The 20,461-nt window shown below is 45.9% G+C and overlaps 1 protein-coding gene across 1 annotated transcript in view; it reads right to left on the bottom strand.

The window, feature by feature from the left end:
* Positions 1-20,461, bottom strand: part of ADCY2 (adenylate cyclase 2) — a 452,864-nt gene that overhangs the window by 51,298 nt on the left and 381,105 nt on the right. Inside the window, exons 17-18 of the mRNA XM_070774872.1 lie at positions 10,688-10,807; positions 2,986-3,155 (exon numbers count right to left, since the gene is read on the bottom strand). Of these exons, the coding sequence (XP_070630973.1) occupies positions 2,986-3,155; positions 10,688-10,807 (290 nt within the window). The remainder of the gene's footprint in view (positions 1-2,985; positions 3,156-10,687; positions 10,808-20,461) is intronic.

A 20,461-nucleotide genomic window follows, 5' to 3' on the forward strand; every position in this document is an offset into this window, starting at 1 on the left:
GATGTGAACTGAGTCTGAACCCTGTTAACCATTAAATAAAAACCAGGAAACCCCCTCCTCACAGATGGCAAACAAAGACTGGAAGTAAAGGTCAGGTTATCTCAGTTGGATTAACAATAATGCCTGTACCTGCATGTTGCAATTCCTAATACTTCTGCACCTGCGTGTTGTAAAGCTAATTACTAACTAACCCTACTGACTCCAGTATTCTTGGGGTCCCCTGGTGGCTCGGTTGGTAAAGAATCTGCCTGCAATGTGGCAGATCTGGGCTCGATCCCTGGGTTGGGAAGATCCCCTGGAGAAGGGAAAGGCTACCCACTCCAGTATTCTGGCCTGGAGAATTCCATGGACTGTATAGTTGACATGGTTGCAAAGAGTCAGACATGACTGAGCGACTTTAACTTTCAACTAGTCATGTAGTGGAGGGTTAAAAACAAGTCCTCCAAAATCATCAGGGTCCTTGTTGAGAACCGATTCCCCTTGGACCTGCTAGCATAATAAACTGTACTCCACTGTCTTGAATGTCTTCTGAGGACTGTTTTGTGACTCTGGATTCTACAAGAAGTCAAGATGAGGGAGGTGGGCTTCCCTTGTGGCTCAGTGGTAAAGAATCCAGCTGCCAGTGCAGGAGTCATGAGTTTGATCCCTGACCTGGGAATATCCACAGGCTTGGAGCAACAGAGCTCCTGAGTCACAACTACTGAGCCACACACCCTGAAGCCAGTACTCTGCAACCGGAGAAGCCCCGCAATGAGGAGACTGTGCACCACGAGTGGAGACCAGACCCCCTCGCTGCACCCAGAGAAAAGCCCATGCAGCACGAAGACCCAGCACAGTCTGATAAATGAATACAATTAAAAAAAAAGATCAGGGAGGCAGGTGCACCCTCCTAGGGGCTTCCCTGGTGGCTCAGATGGTAAAGAATCTGCCTGAAATGTAGGAGACTTGAGGTCGGAAGGAAAGGCAGGTGCCTGAAGCTTGTGAGGTCAGCCCTCCCAGCTAGAAGGTGATTATAAAGACAGAACCAAGAAGCACACACTACAGACCTTGAACAAAACAAAGGGCTCTGAAAGTAAACCTTTTCTTCAACCAAATAACTACTTTCCTGCTGCTGGGGTTCTCATCAGAGGTGGTGTGTCTCCCTCAGGTCTCCAAAGCAATCCCCACCCCCATCAGAAACTTGCTAATCTAATTTCTTCTTTTGCTTTGACTTTAAATTTAATAAAGTGCAATTCAGTTGTGTCCTCAGCCATGCGTCAGAATCAGTGATGCTACATTTATTTAGGGATTCGATACAGGCTCTCCATGCAGTAGAGAAATAGTAAAGCATGTATGGTTGGTAATTTTGAGAATGTATCGGAAAATCAATTTCTGATTTCATTCTCATCTTGGCTAAGGAATCACAAAATTACCTTAATGCAATTATGTACTTTTACAACTCCACCACTCACCACTTGACTACAGATTATTAGGGTTTCATGGCATGCAGGATGACAAAAATTAAGTTAGGTGAAGAGAGTGTGGTGTAGTTGTGTTTCTAAAAGCAATCGTTTTGAGAGGAAAACTTTACACAGTGAGGTTCCTGTGTTGTTGACATCAGGCCTCCCTTGGCAAAGTAGCCATGCTCTGTCAACACAAAACATCTTTCGGCAGCAAAAAAATCTATGCAAATATTTAAGGCATTTATTTTATGTTACAAGAAATACAGAAATATTATGAGAGATTATGCAAAGTGCTCACAGGAAAAACCTGAAGTCTGAAATAAACTTAACAGTTGATACAAAATGTGTTTTTGCTGTCAAGATGTGAGTTGGAGAATATCATGATTAAAACTCTTTTTTTTTTTCAAGCAATGAATAAATATTTATGATAGGTTTGCAGAAGCAATTTGATAACAGGAGACATTTTATAAATCCAAAGGAGTGGACTTGGGAAGATCCTTCTTGAAGCATCCAGTCCTAATGTTGGCAGAGTAAACACAACCACATCCTTGGGGGCCTTCCCTGCTGTCTCAATGGTAAAGAATTCTCCTGCCAATGCAGGAAATGTGGGTTCGATCCCTGGGTCGGAAGATCCCCTGGAGAAGGAAATGGCAACCCACCCAGTATTCTTGCCTGGGAAATCTCACGGACAAAAGAGCCCAGTGGGCTACATTCCATGGGGTCACAAAGAGTCAGACAACGACTTGGCAACTAAACAGCCATAACAACAATCCTTTCTTGGAACTTGCCACAGTTGATAGTATTCCCTCTACACCAGGATGTTTTAGGAAATCTTCAATTAGAAATTTTGCATTATACCTTGTGAATAGAATCATTTATTTTCCCCAGTACTTTTGTGTATATGGATTCAGTTGTTTTGACCTGGGGGCTGTACTCTCTTGCACGACACATTCTTCAAAGTCTGGAGGCCTTTACAGTGTTCGTGACTTGCGGTGGAGGATTGTGTCTGGCATCTAGCGGGCAGAGGCCAGTTGTTCTTGTTTAGTTGCTAAGTCGTCCTTGAAACCCCATGGACTGTGGCCCGCCAGGTTCCTCTGTCCATGGACTTTCCTAGGCAGGAATCCTGGAGTGGGTTGCCATTTCCCTCTCCAGGGGATCTTCCCGACCCAGCCAAGGGTGCTGCAAAATAACCTTCAATGCATAGGGAAACCCCTCCTCCCAAACTCTCCCTCCAAAAATTATTTCAGTCCAAAATATCAATAATACTGATGGGGAAAAAGATTATTCTTATTAATATAGTACAGATTATAACACAGATGGTCTCTCTAAACCCTTTCACATCTACTGATCATCTATAATCATGCCTAGATCACACCTATGTAATCTGTGATACAAACACAGAGCATCCTCCAGAATCACCACTTCAAAGAAACTCTCACACAGATTCCCAACAGCAATGCCATTCATCTACTCCACACACTCTTCTGTTACCAACATCCCATGAAAGGACTAAAGTAAAGAGAAGGGAGAGGAAGAGGGTTACCTCTCGAACAGGACCTGGCTGTAGTCGTCCAGGAGGGGAGCGTGAGTGTGGAGGAAGATGGTGTTGTAGCCCACCAAGGCTGCCATCATGATCAGCATCTTCAGCTCGTAATTCACACGCAGGAAGACGGAACAGGAGATCAGCCCAAGGATGCAGCTGTATATAAAGTACTGGAACCGGGAAATACATCGGGTGAATACTGAGGATCTGTTCTGAGGAATGCCGGAGTGAGAATTAAAACTGGGGACCACCACCAAGCTCCCTGGGTCAACTCCCAAACTGATCGTGAAAGCAGATGCCTTCTGTGCTCTTTGATCCAGTGGTAAATGACTAAACACACTGGATTTAGAAAAGAATTCCTCACGGCATGGCTTGCTCACCCAGCGTAGCATGTTTAATCAAAATAATCAGGCATATGGCCAAATACTTTTCACAAAGAAGTTTTAGAAATCTATGCTGAAGCCATGTCATTATAAGCAGATGTCATTTGCTTCTTGAAAATGAAACAATATGACTCCCCACACATTTATAGATTACAACACAGTGACCGTCCACAGGATCTTTTGTGGGCTTTCAATGATTTAATTCATTAAGGGGATACAAATCATTACAGGTAATTCTGTTAAAGGTGTAACAAAGCCCAGGGGTTTTATTAAAAGGGCAGTTGTGTGTCAGAGGGATTATCTAGAATAAAAAGGACTTAAGAAACTAAAAGTTTTGAACTATGTATATGATAAGCAACAAGTACCTACGTATAGCACAGGGTACTCTACACAGTATTCTGTGATAACCTGTATGAGAAAACAACCTAAAAAGAATGAGCATATGTTTATACACAACTGAATCACTGTGCAGCATACCTGAAGCTAACACCACACAGCAAATCAACTACACCCCCAAAATTAAAATGTTAACCATTCTAAGGCATTCATAGGCTTCACCGGACTGCTCAGGAATCTTTATTCGAGATGAAGAATTACAGCAAAGATGATTGAGAATAAATTAAAGCACCATATAAAGTAAAACAAAGCTTCCCAGGTGGCTCAGTGGGTTAAGAATCTGCTTGCAATTCAGGAAACGGGTTTGATCCTCAAGTTGGGAAGATTTCCTGGAGAAGGGGATGGCAACCTACTCCAGTATTCTTGCCTGGAGAATTTCATGGACAGAGGAGCCTGGTGGCTACAGTCCATGGGGGTCGCAAAGAGTCTGACATGACTGAAGCAACTGAGCACACACACAGAGTGAAACAAACAAGATTAACATATGTTGAAAGTCACTGGCCGTAGACGTGAGGGTTCACTCCAGCTCTCGCTCCCACCCCACTGGTCTGTGTTTTCCTTACTCCAGTTTCACACTGCCTTGAATACTGTAGTTTGATAGTAAAATTTGAAATTGAAAAACAAAAAACTAAAAGCTTTGAGCCTTGTCCAGGGGATCTTCTCTGGTGGCTCAGATGGTAAAGAATCCACCTGTAATGTGTTCAATCCCTGGGTTGGAAGATTCCCTGGAGGAGGGCATGGTAACCCACTCCAGTATTCTTGCCTGCAGAATCCCCCGGACAGAGGAGCGGGCTACCGTCCATGGGGGTCACCGAGAGTCGGATACAACAGAGCAAGTAAGCACACACAAAAATCTTTGATCCCAGTGAGTCGTGAGTACCCTGGAAGTGGACAGGCACCCGAAGAAATTGAAGACCCCGGTGTAAGGAAGAGGCCGGGCACGGCCCATCTTCTGTGGTCCACGGGCGGTAAGCGGCAGGCCCCCCCGTGTGAGCACTCTTCTGTTAACCACAATGCACATCATTAAAACAGCACAGCCCTGGACTCAATCGTGCTCCAACCAGTCATTGGCTGAGTCACTTCAGGCCAGTCACCTGACCTGCCTGTGTCAGTGTCCTCATCTGAAAAATGAGCGTAATAATGTCCTTCTTCTAGATCACTGAGAAGAGCACACAAAGCTTGGAGCTCACTGCCCTGCAGGCCAGGGGGTGCCCGCCAAGTGGAAACAGTTTCCATTCTCACAAAGCCTTTGTCTGCTGGATCAAGGGGCTTTAAGAAGGGTGAGCTACCATCTCCGTGTTACTGCAGCAGAAGCAGCTCTCAGTAAAGTCTAATCATTTCAATAAAACACATCCGACTGATGTTTGATAAATCCTGCCTTTAAGAAACAGCCCAGGGTGTAAGCTGCTCCATTTTAGTTTCATTATAAGGGATACACCATGTACAAACTGCTTATTTTTGTCATTCTAGCTCTTTTATTTCCCCAGCCAAGGTCATTTACAGTCAGCCCTGGCTGAGAGTTGGTCTATAAAGAAGGCTGAGCACCAAAGAATTGATACTTTTGAACTGCGGTGCTGGATAAGACTCTTGAGAGTCCCTTGGACAGCAGGGAGATCAAACCAGTCAATCCTAAAGGAAATCAGTCCTGATATTCATTGGAAGGACTGATGCTGAAGCTGAAGCTCCAATGCTTTGGCCACCTGATGCAAGGAGGTGACTTACTGGAAAACACCCTGGTGCTGGGAAAGACAGGGCAAAAGGAGAAGGGGGCAGCAGAGGATGAGACAGTTAGATAGCATCACTAACTCAATGGACATGAGCTTGAGCAAACTTGAGGAGATAGTGAAGGACAGAGAAGCCTGGCATGTTGCAGTCCATGGGGTTGCAAGGAGTTGGACACAACAACAACGGGGAAAAGCTCCTGATACTAGTGCCTCAGCCCTGTTCTTGGGAAGAAAGGAAAGCAGAAAAAACAGGCTGCAGCGTTCCCACCAGTGTTCTCCCTTCCCTGTGAAAGGCACCCACGCAGCATCGATGCAGATCCCTACCCATGAGGACTGAGGCCTGGCATCTCAGCTTCAGAAGGAAGACCAGCAATTAATTCCCCAGGGACCCACAACAATCAGGTCAGTCCTTGGCAAGGAAAGCACCCCTCGGCCGGGAGCCATGATGGGCGGCAGCAGGCTTGGGGATGCTGAGGGTCTATGAGCTCAGTTTCTTTGGCAACAATGACCTCATGTCAGCTCTCCACTGTTCTGACCACTGACCCTCTGAACGACAGAGGACAGGAAGAGGGGGCAACAATGACCTCATGTCAGTTCTCCACTGTTCTGACCACTGACCCTCTGAACGACAGAGGACAGGAAGAGGAGGCAACAATGACCTCATGTCAGCTCTCCACTGTTCTGACCACTGACCCTCTGAACGACAGAGGACAGGAAGAGGAGGCAACAATGACCTCATGTCAGTTCTCCACTGTTCTGACCACTGACCCTCTGAACGACAGAGAACAGGAAGAGGAAAGGAGTCTCGGAAACACATCCTGATGGGCCAGTTGAGCTGGTGGAGAGGAATTGTGGAACCCAGAGTCTGGGAGAGAGAAGGGCTTCCCTGGTAGCTCAGCTGGTAGAGAATCCACCTGCGATGCAGGAGACCCCTGTTTGAATCCTGGGTCGGGATGATCTGCTGGGGAAGGGATAGGCTACCCACTCCAGTATTCTTGGGCTTCCCTGGTGGCTCAGCTGGTAAAGAATCCGCCTGCAATGTGGGAGACCTGGGTTCAGTCCCTGGGTTGGGAAGATCCCCTGGAGAAGGGAAAGGCTACCCACCCCAGTAATCTGGCCTAGAGAACTCCATGGACTATATACTCCAAAGGTTTGCAAAGAGTCAGACATGACTGAGCGACTTTCACTTTGGGTACTTTTCACTTTTGGGACAGAGAGGACGGGCACCACCGACTCAGTCTCCCTAAAGCAAAGGGTGAGGTGGCCTGGGCTTTGAAACCAGCCTCATTCATAGCGCACTTTGCCATTATTACCTTGTTGTTCAGTCGCTAAGTCAAGTCCGACTCTTTACAACCCCTTGGACTGCAGCACACCAGGCTTCCCTGTCTGTCACGATCTCCTATAGCTTACTCAAACTCAGGTCCATTGAGTCAGTGATGCCATCCAACCATCTCATCCTCTGCCGTCCCCTTCTCCTCCTGCCCTCAATCTTTCCCAGGGTCATGGTCTTTCCCCTTTTCCACCAGGGTCTTTTATTACCTTAATGACTTAAATCACTTATGTACATACTTAATGAGTAAGTATTGTCCTTAGAGGTCAGGTGGGGTGGGAGGCTCAGTGACACATGGGCATCAGTACTGGGGCCGCCTCTGAAAGCAGCTCAGGGAGCCCTCCAACCGTCTGAGGGTGCTCAGGGGGCCTCCTTGCCTGTGGGCACGTGCCCAGCAACCTGACCGGGCAGGTGTCTTTCTGGTGAATCAAATAAAACATGGGCTTGTCCTTTGTATGTCATCTTTTTTTTTTTTTTTAGTTCATTTTGGGGCCCCTCCACTATTAGATTTTTCAAAAGTATCTGTCCTTACCAAGAGCTACAGAATCCTTACTCTTTAGTCAGTAGTCACGGTTGTCTTACAAAAATGCTCCAAAAAAAGCCATGAAATCACCTGGCACCTGGCAAGGTTCCCACTCAGGGTCTCACCCTTCCACTCACAAAGGAGCTCATTGGTACAAATCATTAAAGGCATGCCTGTCCTCTGAATAGGTGATTGAAGGTAGGGAGGATGACAAGGCCTACTTTAATAATTCCTGTGAAGACTGAAGAATGTAATGAAAGTAAACAGCAGAGAGCAGTGCCTGGTCCATATGAAGCCAGATAAATTGTGCTTTTATTGTTATAAAATGGGCTGTGTGTAAGATTTGATTTTAAAAAGGATTTTGCTGCTAAAACTATGCTGAAAACAATTATTAGAACTCAGGTTTTTGATAATTCAGCCTAAGTGAATGAGAAGCGGAATTTGTTGTTGTTCAGGCAGTCAGACAAGTCTGACTCTGTGACCCCATGGACTGCAGCACACCAGGCTCCCCTGTCCTTCACCATCTCCTGCACTTCATTCAAACACATGTCCATTGAGTCGATGATGCTGTCCAGCCATCTCATCCTGTGTGGCCCCCTTCTCCTCCCGCCTTCAACCTTTCCCAGCATCAAGGTCTTTTCCAATGAATCAGCTCCTTGTATCAGGTGGCCAAAGTATTGGACTTGCAGCTTCGACATTAGTCCTTCCAGTGAATATTCAGAGTTGATTTCCTTTTGGACTGACTGGTTGGATCTCCTTGCAGTCCAAGGGACTCAAGAGTATTCTCCAGCACCACAGTTCAAAAGCACTGATTCTTTGGTACTCAGTCTTCTTTATGGTTCAACTCTTATATCCACACATGACTACTGGAAAAACCATAGCTTTGACTATACTGTCCTTTGTCAGCCTAGTGATGTCTCTACTTTTTAACACACTGTCTAGTGTGGTCATAGCTTTTCTTCCGAGGAGCAAGGGTCTTATGAACAAGGCATGGGGATGGCTCCGAGGCACACCCTCTTTCCTGGGGTTGATGGACCGGGTGTGCTAACGACATCCATCAAGTAGAGGGAGCCAGACTGCACAGGGGTTTTAAATTTTTCTCTAAAGAAGGGGGCTCCGAACTGCCCATGGTGAGGTCACAGCTAGTAAACCCTCGTCATGAATCTCGTCCCTCACATAACTAAAAATAGAAAAGATGCTGCCTCATCCTCAGTGGGTTCACAACACTGCTGAAAATGAAGGCCAGGACCCCAGGAAAAAGGGATGAAGCTTATATTGTCCTCTCTTCCTGAGCCTGCGGGGACCCTGTTGTGGACTTTGGACAGCTGGCCACTGAAACAGTCACGGCTTAAAGAGCACCAGATGCCCCTACTATCTGTACACAGACCTTTGAGCACCCCAGAAAACTGAAATGATGAGATGGGGAAAAGGATGAATGCCTAATGTCAAGGGGATCAATCAACAAAAGCAAAGTGAAGAAAGGAGACTTCACTGTTATAGTTGATGGAGTTTAAGAAACTGGTAGAAAAATTTAAAAATATACATCTTAAATGACCAATTTCCATGAGTCTGGACTAGTTCATCTAGCACTCTAGAAGCTACGGGAGACAAACTAAATGTATGTTACTTTTAGACGATTATTCAGAAAATCAAAAGAAGAGTATCAAAATCATTTTTTTTTTTACACACAAAATTCATAGAAGAAAGAAGTCGTTAAGCAGTAAATAACTAATTTAGTTCTTTGCACTTAAAAAGACTGATGTGTTAGTAAGTTTTGAAATTTCAATGTAGGCCCTTCTGGACCTTGGTTAAAATGGGTTGTTAGTAAGGATTATTTGAGATATAATCACTGGATGGCATTTGCAGTTGAAGAAGAAGAAACATGAGCTTTGGACCCAGTCATCACAGAGTCAGGAAGCTAATTCATGGAGCAGGACCCAGTTATCACAGAGTCAGGAAGCTAATTCATGGAGCAATTAGTGAAATCTGTAAGCAACACACCCAGAAATTCAGTGACATACAACTGAAAGCAACATGCTGGGGTGCACACTATAAAATGTTGTGTCAAGATAAACTGGTGCTGTCACTACGCAGAACAGTATGGAGGCTCCTCAGAAAACTAAAAATACCAGCAATTTTAACTGGTCCAGCAATCCCACTCCTGGGCATATATCCAGACAAAACTATAATTCAAAAGGACACATGCACTATTTATAGTAGCCAAGACATGGAAACAACTGAAATGTCCGTCCATACGTGAATGGATAAAGACGTGGTGCATGTATACACAATGGAATACTACTCAGGCATGAAAAGGATGAAACAATGCCATTTGCAGCTACGTGGATGGACCTAGGGATGATTACACTAAGTCAGTCAGATCATTCCAAGTCAGATCATCACTAAGATGATCATTCTGAAGTAAGTCAGACAGAGAGAAACAAATACCATATGCTATCACTTATGTGCGGAATATAAAATACGACACTGCTGCTGCTGCTGCTAAGTTGCTTCAGTCGTGTCTGACTCTGTGCAACCCCACAGATGGCAGCCCACCAGGCTCCCCTGTCCCAGGCAAGAACACTGGAGTGGGTTGCCATTTCCTTCTCCCATGCATGCAAGTGAAAAGTGAAAGTGAAGTCGCTCAGTCGTGTCTGACTCCTAGCAACCCCATGGACTGCAGCCCACCAGGCTCCTCTGGGGATTTTCCAGGCAAGAGTACTGGAATGGGGTGCCATTGCCTTCTCCGAAAATACAACACAAATGAACTTATCTACAAAACAGAAACACACTCACAGACACAGAACACAGACTTATGGTGCCAAGGTGGGAGAGGGTTACCCTGGGAGTTTGGGGTCAGCAGATAGAAACTAGTATGCACAGAATGGATAAACAACAAGGTCCTATTGTATAGCTTGGGGGATTATATTCCACATCCTGTAATGAGCCATAATGGAAAAGAATATATATGTAATAAACCATGATGGAAAAGAATACATATCTGTAAAACTGAATCACTTTGCTGAACACTAGAAACCAACACAACATTGTAAATCAAACGTAAGTCCGGAAAAAGATGAACATGTAGCGTTAAGAGAAGAAGGCACAAAGTCATCTGTGAGAGCCGCAAAATGCCATGGAAAGTTTGTCCATGTGGTCTAATCAGTTTCTACTGGCTGGGAGTTTTCCATCAAAGGCTGCCAATTTTTACCCCATCAGGAGAGACTCAGGTGTAGAATCTAAACAAGGAGAATAAAGTGTACGGTGGAAGAGGAAGTGGAAGGCACAGGCACTGAATCGGTAACAGCACACAGGAAAACAGTAAGAACCCGGGAGATGTGCTTACCGGCAGGAAAAACAAATTTTGCGCACGCAGAATTGCTGCCTGGTTACTTGCGCCAGAAAGACTTGTGTTGGACGCGTTGGCAGTCGGAAGAATTGTTTCCTCTGAGTCACTCAGGAAAAACTGCAAAGAAAATGTTGCTGCAATGAATCAGTGCAAAGGAGAGTAAAGGGTTAGCAGGTGGGGGCTCAGCTTACTAAGGACATGTTTCTTCGGCTCATTGAGCAGCGTTGTGGGGACTGTTCAGCCTCTTTACTTCACTGCTAATCCCTTCATCTTCTCTTTGAGACTCTGGAAATTTCTATCGAATAAGTAAGGAACTCTTGCTGTGCTCCACAATGCACAGTGAATTCCAGAACTCCCAGACTGATGTTAAGGAAAACAGAAGCACCTCTCTTAAACAGGAATTTAAAATGAACCAAGCACAGGGAAGACAGCTTTGTTAGAATGACGTTGGAGGCTGTCGTTGCCATCCGCACAGTCAACTCTCCATCATGAGATGGGAGTCTTCACTCTGTGTTTTTGCAGTATCTTCATCTTCACCAAATGCATCAATGGAGTCTCCTGAATTTTGTATCTTAAGAAAATAAATTAATTTTATGGGAAACATGCAATAGCTGACGCCAACATTTGCTTCTACTATTTGTGAGTGTTTGGCAGCTCAGGATCACCAGGGGTAAAATGGGAGAGAAAGGATGCTCTCAGGACTATTGGAAAGGGGGTCCTAATTTAAAAAGGAAGCAATCCTGAGAAAATAAATATGATTAGCTCTTATAGGGGCTTTCCCACTGGCTCAGCAGTAAAGAATCTGCCTACAAAGCCAGAGATGCAGGTTTGATCCCAGGGTCAGGGAGATCACCAGGAGAAGGAAATGACAACCTACTCCAGCATTCTTGCCTGGGAAATCCCATGGACAGAGGAGCCTGGAAGGACACAGTCCATGGGGTCACAAAGAGTTGGACACGACTTAACGACTAAATAACAATAGTGGGTACCAACAGCAGCACCCAGAAGGAAATGGCCAGTCAGTTAGCAAGGGAGGAAAAATTCAATCTCTTTCTTTCTGTTTCTCTCTCCTTCACTCACCCGCTCTCCTCTGTTTCTCTCTCTGTCTCTCTCTTTCCTGGAGAAGCTACCATACAGATTGCTTAGGATCAGTCACTTGCTATCCTGTGACTGTGGGTCAGACAGCTGTTCAGTGAAGATGAAGCAGAGAATCGTGGGCCAGGTTCCCTTATGAAAGATATCCCTCTCCTCCATGAAACTAGGCTAGGCTTTCTGCCAGGGCTCGCCATCTATGCTCAAGGTCTAGAGAGGAAAACTTCCCTGCAATTTCTGCTGTTTTGTTTGTCCTTGTTTGATGGCGGGCTTCTTGTCAAAGACCTCCAGCAATTTACTTAGGTAAATAAGAAGGCATTTGTTTAATATACTCTTGAGAACATTTCCTCTCAGATTCCAAGAATGGTTCTAGATACAATGTTTCTGCACATTATATATTTTGATAAAATGCTGCAAAATACTAATTTAAAAGTCAAATAAATGTAGATTTCTTTATTTATGAATTGTTGTTGTTTGGTCACTAAGTTGTGTTTGACTCTTTGCGACCCCATGGACTGCAGTATGCCAGGAGATATTATTATTTACTATTAATACTAAATAATTTATCAAAAATGTCACAAACCCTGGATGAAATATAAATGTGATGATAACTTGGAAAAAATATAACAGGAAAAAAATGGAGTAATTGGTGGCCAAATACAAGACTCCAAAATGTAAAAATTTATATTTGACAGACCCAACATACATTTGATTTAAATACTAATGGAAACAACAAATAGAAGGAGACCATTTAGATTGACAGGTTACTAGTCTCAGGAATCTGAGATCTTAAAATAATTAAGGAAAAAACCTTCTTAATTATATCAGCATAAAAAGAAGAAAATAAATGAGTAATAATATATCCTGTGAAAGCTTTGTCTTGCAAGAAGGCTCTGAAATAGTAGGATGGTTGAACTTGAAAAGCAGTGGAGAACTTTAATTACCACATTCAGGAATGCTTCATTAACCCCCTTCAGCTACTTTTTTCTGGTATTTAATTAACTACCCCTAAAATCAAGACCTCTTCGTTCTGTCTCTGTGGCTTCACACTGCATTTTGGAACCAATTTTCCTCTTCTGTCTCCTTAGCCACTTAAAAATAACAAACTCCTAATTACAGCCAGGCCAAGCTTGAGGGTTATCAATCCCACATCCTTCTCCCTCCTGGGTTAAGGTGCCACAGTTTTCTGCACAGAATGCATTTCTAGTTTCATAATTATTTAGGGGAACTCCTCTCTGGACCTATTTTAGTATTTCTACAACCTTTGCCCTAGTTGGGAAAATGGTATTCTCAAACCAGACAAGATATCCCAACTAAGTGCATATTTTTTAGCCCTCCTTCCAAATGTTACATTTCCCAGACAATGTAAAGCACCTCAGAATTATGTTTGTCAAACAATATGAAATTGTGAACATGCAATTTAATACTGTGCTTGTGCCCGATAACATCATTGCTTATCATTTGGTTGGAGTTAGAAGTAATTATCCAATTAGAATTAGATGATCAATTAACCACTAGTTAACCATGGCTAACTCTGTGTCTAGGTGGCTCACAAATCTGGGCTATTTATAATTATTCTCTGCAGTTTCTTGGAAAAGGTGCAAAATTTTGGGAGGCATCACGTGATCAAAGTGTCAAAATGTCAGAAAAAAAATGGAAGAGGATTTGAGCTTCTCAGACACGGCTCTGAATAGACAGCTGGGAACTAAAATGGAACAAAACACACAGGTCTTTTGCTATTTGATACCCCAAACCCTATATGTGGGGGAAAAAAAAATCAGGATAACTGGTTGGTTTTCTCTACTTTTTATTGGAGCATGGCATTTAAAATGTCCTGGTAATATCTCACAATTCATTTGAAATGAAGCTGACCTGGACATTTTATCATTTATGTTAGTGTGTGCATGTATGCGAAGTCACTTCAGTTGTGTCCAACTCTTTGTCACCCTCTGGACTGTGTCAGGCTCCTCTTTATATGGGACTCTCCAGGCCAGCATACTGGAGTGGGTAGATGTGCCCCCCCAGGGGATCTTCCCCACCCAGGGACTGAACCTGTGACTCTTCTGTCTCCTGCGTCGGCAGGCGGGTTCTTCGCCACTAGCAGCACCTGGGAAGCCCATGGTAGCCTGTTGCTGCTGCTGCTAAGTCACTTCAACCGTGTCCGACTCTGTGCGACCCCACAGACGGCAGCCCACCAGGCTCCCCCGTCCCTGGGATTCTCCAGGCAAGAACACTGGAGTGGGTTGCCATTTCCTTCTCCAATGCATGAAAGTGAAAAGTGAAAGTGAAGTCACTCAGTGCTGTCCGACTCTTTGCGACCCCATGGACTGCAGCCTACCAGGCTCCTCTATCTGTGGGATTTTCCAGGCAAGAGTACTGGAGTGGGGTGCCATCGCCTTCTCTGATGTTAGTGTGTAATGAGAAGTAAAAGAACACCATCCCTATTGACCCTGGCTCTTACAAAGGCTCTGAGACTTCAGCTCAGGAGAAACATTAGTGACTGAAGATCCACATGGAGGCTCAGCATGAAGGGGCCCGTCCACACAGTCAGGAGCAGAGAGAGCTGGCGGGGGGTCTCAGTCCTCACATCACCCCTGCGGCTTCTCTCTCTCCCCCAAGGGAAAGGTGATGGCAAGGGGTGACAGAAAAGCAGTTTAATAAGGGCTGTTTACCACCGGCTGGAAAAATCCAGGGCAAACCGGGAGTTTTTCCCTGCTGTGAAGGGACTCGGCATCAAAGAGAAAATGAGAACCTTAAACATGTTATCTGAAGTGGGATGAGCCAGACACAAAGAGACTAACAGCAGGTATCTCATGTGTATTAGGTTTTCTAGGGTGGGCAAGTTCATCGTGGCAGAAAGCAGAGTAGACGTTACCAGGAGCTGGGGGTGAGGGGAAGTCGTTGTTCGCGGGAACAGAGCTTCTGTGTGAGACGATGACAAAGTTCTGGAAATGGATAGGGTGAGGGGAGCACAAAACTGCAGATATACTGAATGCCCCTGAATGTACACTCAACCACGGTTAAAATGATAAACTCTGTTACACATAGTTTCCCCAAAGGAAAAACAACAAGCACTGAAAACAGAAAAAGACGGGGGAGAAAGGGAAGAAAGGAAAGCATTTTTTCCTTTACCCTAAAAGAACACTCCAACATCACAGGAACCACAGAAGAGGCTCTGAATGTGCTGTGACTTTAAAATGATGACCTTCCGTGAACAGAAGTCCATCTTCTTCCCAGTGACTTAGGGCTTCCCAGGTGGCTCAGTGGTAAAGACCCCAACTGCCAATGCAGGATATGCAGGAGACATGGGATCCTTTCCTGGGTCAGGAAGATCCTCTGGAGGAAGAAATGGCTACCCACTCCAGTATTCTTGCCTGGAGAATCCCATGGACAGAGAAGCCTGGTGGGCTACATTTCATGAGGTTGCAAAGAGGTGGACACGACTGAGTGACTGAGTATGCGCACACCCAGTGCCTTAAGGAAAGCTTGCTCAGGAAGGCAGCCCCTCCCCTGAACAAAAGAGCTGCTCTTCCCCTTGGAATGTTAGTCCAGAGCCTGGATTAGCTTCACTGGGTTAATCACTGCTAACAAATAGCAATATGCAGAGTACATCATGAGAAACGCTGGGCTGGAAGAAGCACAAGCTGGAATCAAGATACCCAAGAGAAATATCAGTAACCTCAGATATGCAGATGACACCACCCTTAAGGCAGAAAGTGAAGAGGAACTAAAAGGCCTCTTGATGAAAGTGAAAGAGGAGAGTGAAAAAGTTGGCTTAAAGCTCAGCATTCAGAAAACGAAGATCATGGTATCCGGTCCCATCACTTCATGGGAAATGGATGGGGAAACAGTGAAAACAGTTGCTGACTTTCTTTTTTTGGGCTCCAAAATCACTGCAGATGGTGACTGCAGCCATGAAATCAAAAGATGTTTACTCCTTGGAAGGAAAGTTACGGCCAACCTAGATAGCATATTCAAAAGCAGAGACGTTACTTTGCCAACAAAGGTCCATCTAGTCAAGGCTATGGTTTTTTCCAGTGGTCATGTATGGATGTGAAAGTTGGACTGTGAAGAAAGCTGAGCACTGAAGAATCGATGCTTTTGAACTGTGGTGTTGGAGAAGACTCTTGAGAGTCCCTTGGACTTCAAGGAGATCCAACCAGTCCATTCTGAAGGAGATCAGCCCTGGGATTTCTTTGGAAGGACTGATGCTAAAGCTGAAACTCCAATACTTTGGCCACCTCATGTGAGGAGTGGACTCATTGGAAAAGACTCTGATGCTGGGAGGGATTGGGGGCAGGAGGAGAAGGGGAAGACAGAGGATGAGATGGCTGGATGGCATCATCGACTCAATAGACATGAGTTTGGGTGAACTCCGGGTGTTGGTGATGGATAAGGAGGCCTGGCGTGCTGCGATTCATGGGGTTGCAAAGGGTCGGACACAACTGAGCAACTGAACTGAACTGAACAACTTGGGAATAGGGCTGTTAGTCTAGAAACTGTATTCTTAAAAAAAGTACCAGGATAAGTTTAAAAGCTCTACTGCATTAAATAGTAGTCTCCCTAGGAAGGAGATTTTTCAAGTGGGGCTAGGGAAAAAAAAACACAGACTTACTTCTGAGAGCATCTGACCACATAAAGGTAAAGACTGGTACCCGCCTCCCCAGTGGGAGAAGCCATCTTTCCTGAATGTGAATGAGGGTCCTGGAGCCCACTTCCCTTGCCTGGCACCCCCTGGGGATGTGTGTGACCCCAGGGCAGTCACAGCACCCTGCAGTGGGCCTGGGAACACTGGACCTTGTGTCTGCCTTATGCAGTCAAAATTCATGTGGCTGAGGATCTAGTAGCTGGAGAACATTTCTCTGTAAGTCATCAGATGTGATCAGAGAGGGCACTTGATGGACCAGTCCTTCCCATGATGAATAAGACATGATAAGAAAACCCACTAACTAGGGAAAGTATTTCTTCTCTCTACCCAATATTGGATTTTGTACTGTTTTGTGATATTTCCTTGAAACAAAAATAAGAGCCTCTGGATGGGGAAGAACCACTAAATCCATCAGGAATTGAGAAAAATAATGGACAGGAACAAGTAACTTAAGTCTTTTCCTTGCTCCAAGGCTCTAGTCCTATAGGAGGCAGCCCAGTGAGCTGAGCCTCATTTCATTCTTTCTCAAAGTTGATCCATCAGACTTTTATTGTGCCTTCCATAGACTTCTCTACTGCACTTGGCAATGCACTTCTTTCTTTTTGAGGAAGGAAAATGACACTGGAAGACATATTTTGGGTACAGAAAATGCATTTCTTCACTCCAAAGGGATTGCAGTTACTGTGAAAGTGAAAGTCGCTCAGTTGTGTCCAACTCTTTGCGACCCCATGGACTGTACAGTCCATGGAATTCTCCAGGCCAGAATACTGGAGTGGGTAGCTGTTCCCTTCTCCAGGGGATCTTCCCAGCAGTTACTGTAAAAATGTGTTAATCGGTGGCTTCCTGGTGGCTCAGACGGTAAAGAATCTGCCTGCAATGCAGGAGACCCAGGTTCTATCCCTGGGTGGGGAAGATTCCCTGGAGGAGGACACGGCAACCCACTCCGGTATTCTTGCCTGGAAAATTTCATGGACAGAGGAATTTTGTGGGCTACAGTCCATAGGGTCCCAAAGAGTCAGAGCTCATCAAACATTTATAGACAGTGACTGAACTGCCTGTCAATCACTAATTATCCTAGGAGAAATACAACCAGCTTTCACATCAGATTTGTTTCCCATTTCAATTCTGCCTTTTAAAAATTAGGTGATGAATCCTGGTTTTATAATATCAAACTGGATTTCATAAAAAAAAGTTTTCATTCATTCATTCCTCTCTCATTTAGTAACTGTGGAATGGCCCTTCCTTGTATAAAAGGTGCTTTCCTGGGATGCAAGAAAAAAAAAAAAAAGACCTCACCATTAGGTGTGTGATGTTGTGTTAAATGCTGTGTCAACTTTCAGGATGCGTGCACAGGTGAGCGCACACGTGAGTGAATACACTTTGAAGGGATGTGTGCTGTGTTTAGTCACTCAGTTGTGTCTGACTCTTGGTGACCCTTTGGACTGTAACGCACCAGACTCCTCTGTATGTGGGATTCTCCAGGTGAAAATACTGGAGTGGGTTACCATTCCCTTCTCCAGGGGATCTTCCCGACCCAGGGATCAAACCTGGGTCTTCTGTGCCTCCTGCACTGGTAGGTAGATTCTTTACTCAATGAGCCATCAGGGAAGCCCTCCAAAGGGATGAAGAAGCCTAATGATAAGGGCTGGGGGCCACAGGACACACACTTGGTGTATCAGAACCCCCCAAAGCTCTAGCTAGTGCTATCCTTCAAGGATGCTCTGCTTCTCCCTGCGCCACCCCTTTTCATGGTGAAGTCCACTCTTTTCAAGCTGTTCCCCCACAGCTCACTTTACCAAGCTCTTCCTGGAGCTGGCTGGCACTTTCTCCCAGAAAGCTGGCTCCCAGAGCAGCAGGACTAACGCACACAGGCTTGCTACGAAGTCCAGCATGAGGAACCCGCTTTAGGAAACGCCCCTGTTTCTCCAAGGCTCCCGCCACCCCCCGTGTCTCTGTCCGCATTCCTCTGTGGTGATGTATTCACGAACATGCCATAGCCAGTGATACTGCCCATGTGGGAAGGCTGGAGTGCAGCAGATAGTAATCCACTTGCTGAAGGGCTCTTCTGGGAAAGGCTAGTGTTCAGTTCTGCATCTCACGATCCTCACCAGGAGGCCACCCCCACCCCCAACTCTGCTGACCATCCTGGGGCCACAGTTACACTCTCCTTGGGTCATCACGCAGAGAGCCCTCAGGCGGTTGTGGGGACGCCTCATGAACACAAGCCTCAGGCTGATGGTGGCCAACATCCCCTCCAGCCCTTAAGATCTGAAATCCCTCTGGAGTAGGATCGTTCTCCTACTCCAGAGGGATTTTCCTGTCCAGACCAGGTACCATGTCCCAGCTCTTCCCTGGTCAGTCCTGATGATGCCTTTGTTAGAAATAAGTGCTGTCATGATCCAAGGATGCTTGAGATCTAGAAGAGAGGGTCTCCATCCCTGGGGCACGGTGTCATCACCCTTGGCGCAGGAAGACGGCCTTGGATGCTGTGCATGTTCAGGGAGAGGGGAGATGGGCTGGGAGAAGTCCGGGGGGAGGGCTGGGATGGTGGAATTGCCATGGTGAACGTGACACAGCAGGACAACACCACACAGGAACCCAAGACCAAGGGCCAGCTGGTCCTTGGGAAGTCTTCCGTCTGCATGGACTTGACTGCAGAGCCCTTTCTCCCAACAGACACCATCAGTTCTTACTGCACAGGCCCAGCTGGGGGCAGCCTCTTTGCAAGCTGAGCTCTGAGGCTCAGCAGGTGTGTACCAAGGAAACAGGAGTCGCAGGGACACCCCTCAATGGCCCTTGCCTTGGAAGAAGACCTACCTTAGGGCCCGCGCTTCTCAGGGGAGCTAGCAGGAGCTGGGCTGTGTAGTCAGGGGAAGCGGGAGGAGCCAGCACAGCTGCTAAGCCCACGGGAGGACACCCAGGAATCCACACTATCCCCGCCCTGATGGACAGGAAGAGGAAGAAGGGAGGGAAGCTGGTGCTTGTCTGCCACCTTCCTCCCGGGTGTCCTTAAGGTGGACTTCGAGGCAGAGTGAAGGAGAAGGGGCCAGTCCGCCCCGGCCACTGCTACCCCAGCCCATCCGCCTTCCAGTTGGCGTCACCCTCACCTGAATCTCCAGGTGCATCCGTACAAACCATGTGACCCATGGTATGACGCTGAGGACAGATCTCAGGCACACCGTCAAGGTCCCTGCCTACTTCTTCAGCCTTACTTTTTGCTGCTTCATAGGATACATTTCTCTCTTTGTCCTGATGCTAAATGTCTTCCCTCCTGATCTTCCCTCCATCATCCGGAGAAAACTACTTGTGTCCATTTTCAGAATTCCGTCCTGCCGGCCCAGCTCCCCTGTCCTTGCCCCCACCCCTCACACTTTCACTGTCAGACTCTCTCATAACCTCTGACCCAGCTGTCAGTTTCCTAAACTTGGCCATAAACTCTGGGGAGACAAAGTCGCTTTGGGTTCCTAGGATCTAGTGAATTACCACATGCATATTTATGCTCAATATATGTTCTTCTTTTTTTTTTTGCTGAGTGAACGCCTGGTGGTCGATGGTGATGACGTGAGAATAATTAAAAGGATGTGTCTTAATTGGCACTGATTAGTGACATGTCTGCTTTGAAGGATATACCTCTAAAAACATTGATACGGTAAGAGCAACCCCTGGTTCAGTACTTACCAAACGCCTGATGCCATCCTAAGTGTGCTAGGAGCATCACTTCATTTACCTGAAAAATCCACCTTAGCAGAGAAGTGTCAGTTCTCACTGAGAAAGTCTCAGCTTTCTCATGAGAAGTGAAGTGGAGCCTGTGGAAGCTTTTAATGAAAATTCTCCAAAACCGCCCAGCTGGTTAAGGTGGGAGTGATGGTGATGTCTGAAATCAGGCCCTTTAAAGCCCAGAGCAGCACCCCTTTCCCACTGCAGCCTCTCTAATTTGCTGATTCTGGTCTTCCTGGTGATTAGCCTGCTAACATTCAGTGGCATTTCCGTAGCTGGAGTCAGGACGAGCTAGGGGGTGGGAAGCTGCTGGA

The sequence above is a fragment of the Bos indicus genome, chromosome 20 (genome assembly GCF_029378745.1).
Source record: "Bos indicus isolate NIAB-ARS_2022 breed Sahiwal x Tharparkar chromosome 20, NIAB-ARS_B.indTharparkar_mat_pri_1.0, whole genome shotgun sequence".
NCBI classification, from domain to species: domain Eukaryota; kingdom Metazoa; phylum Chordata; class Mammalia; order Artiodactyla; family Bovidae; genus Bos; species Bos indicus.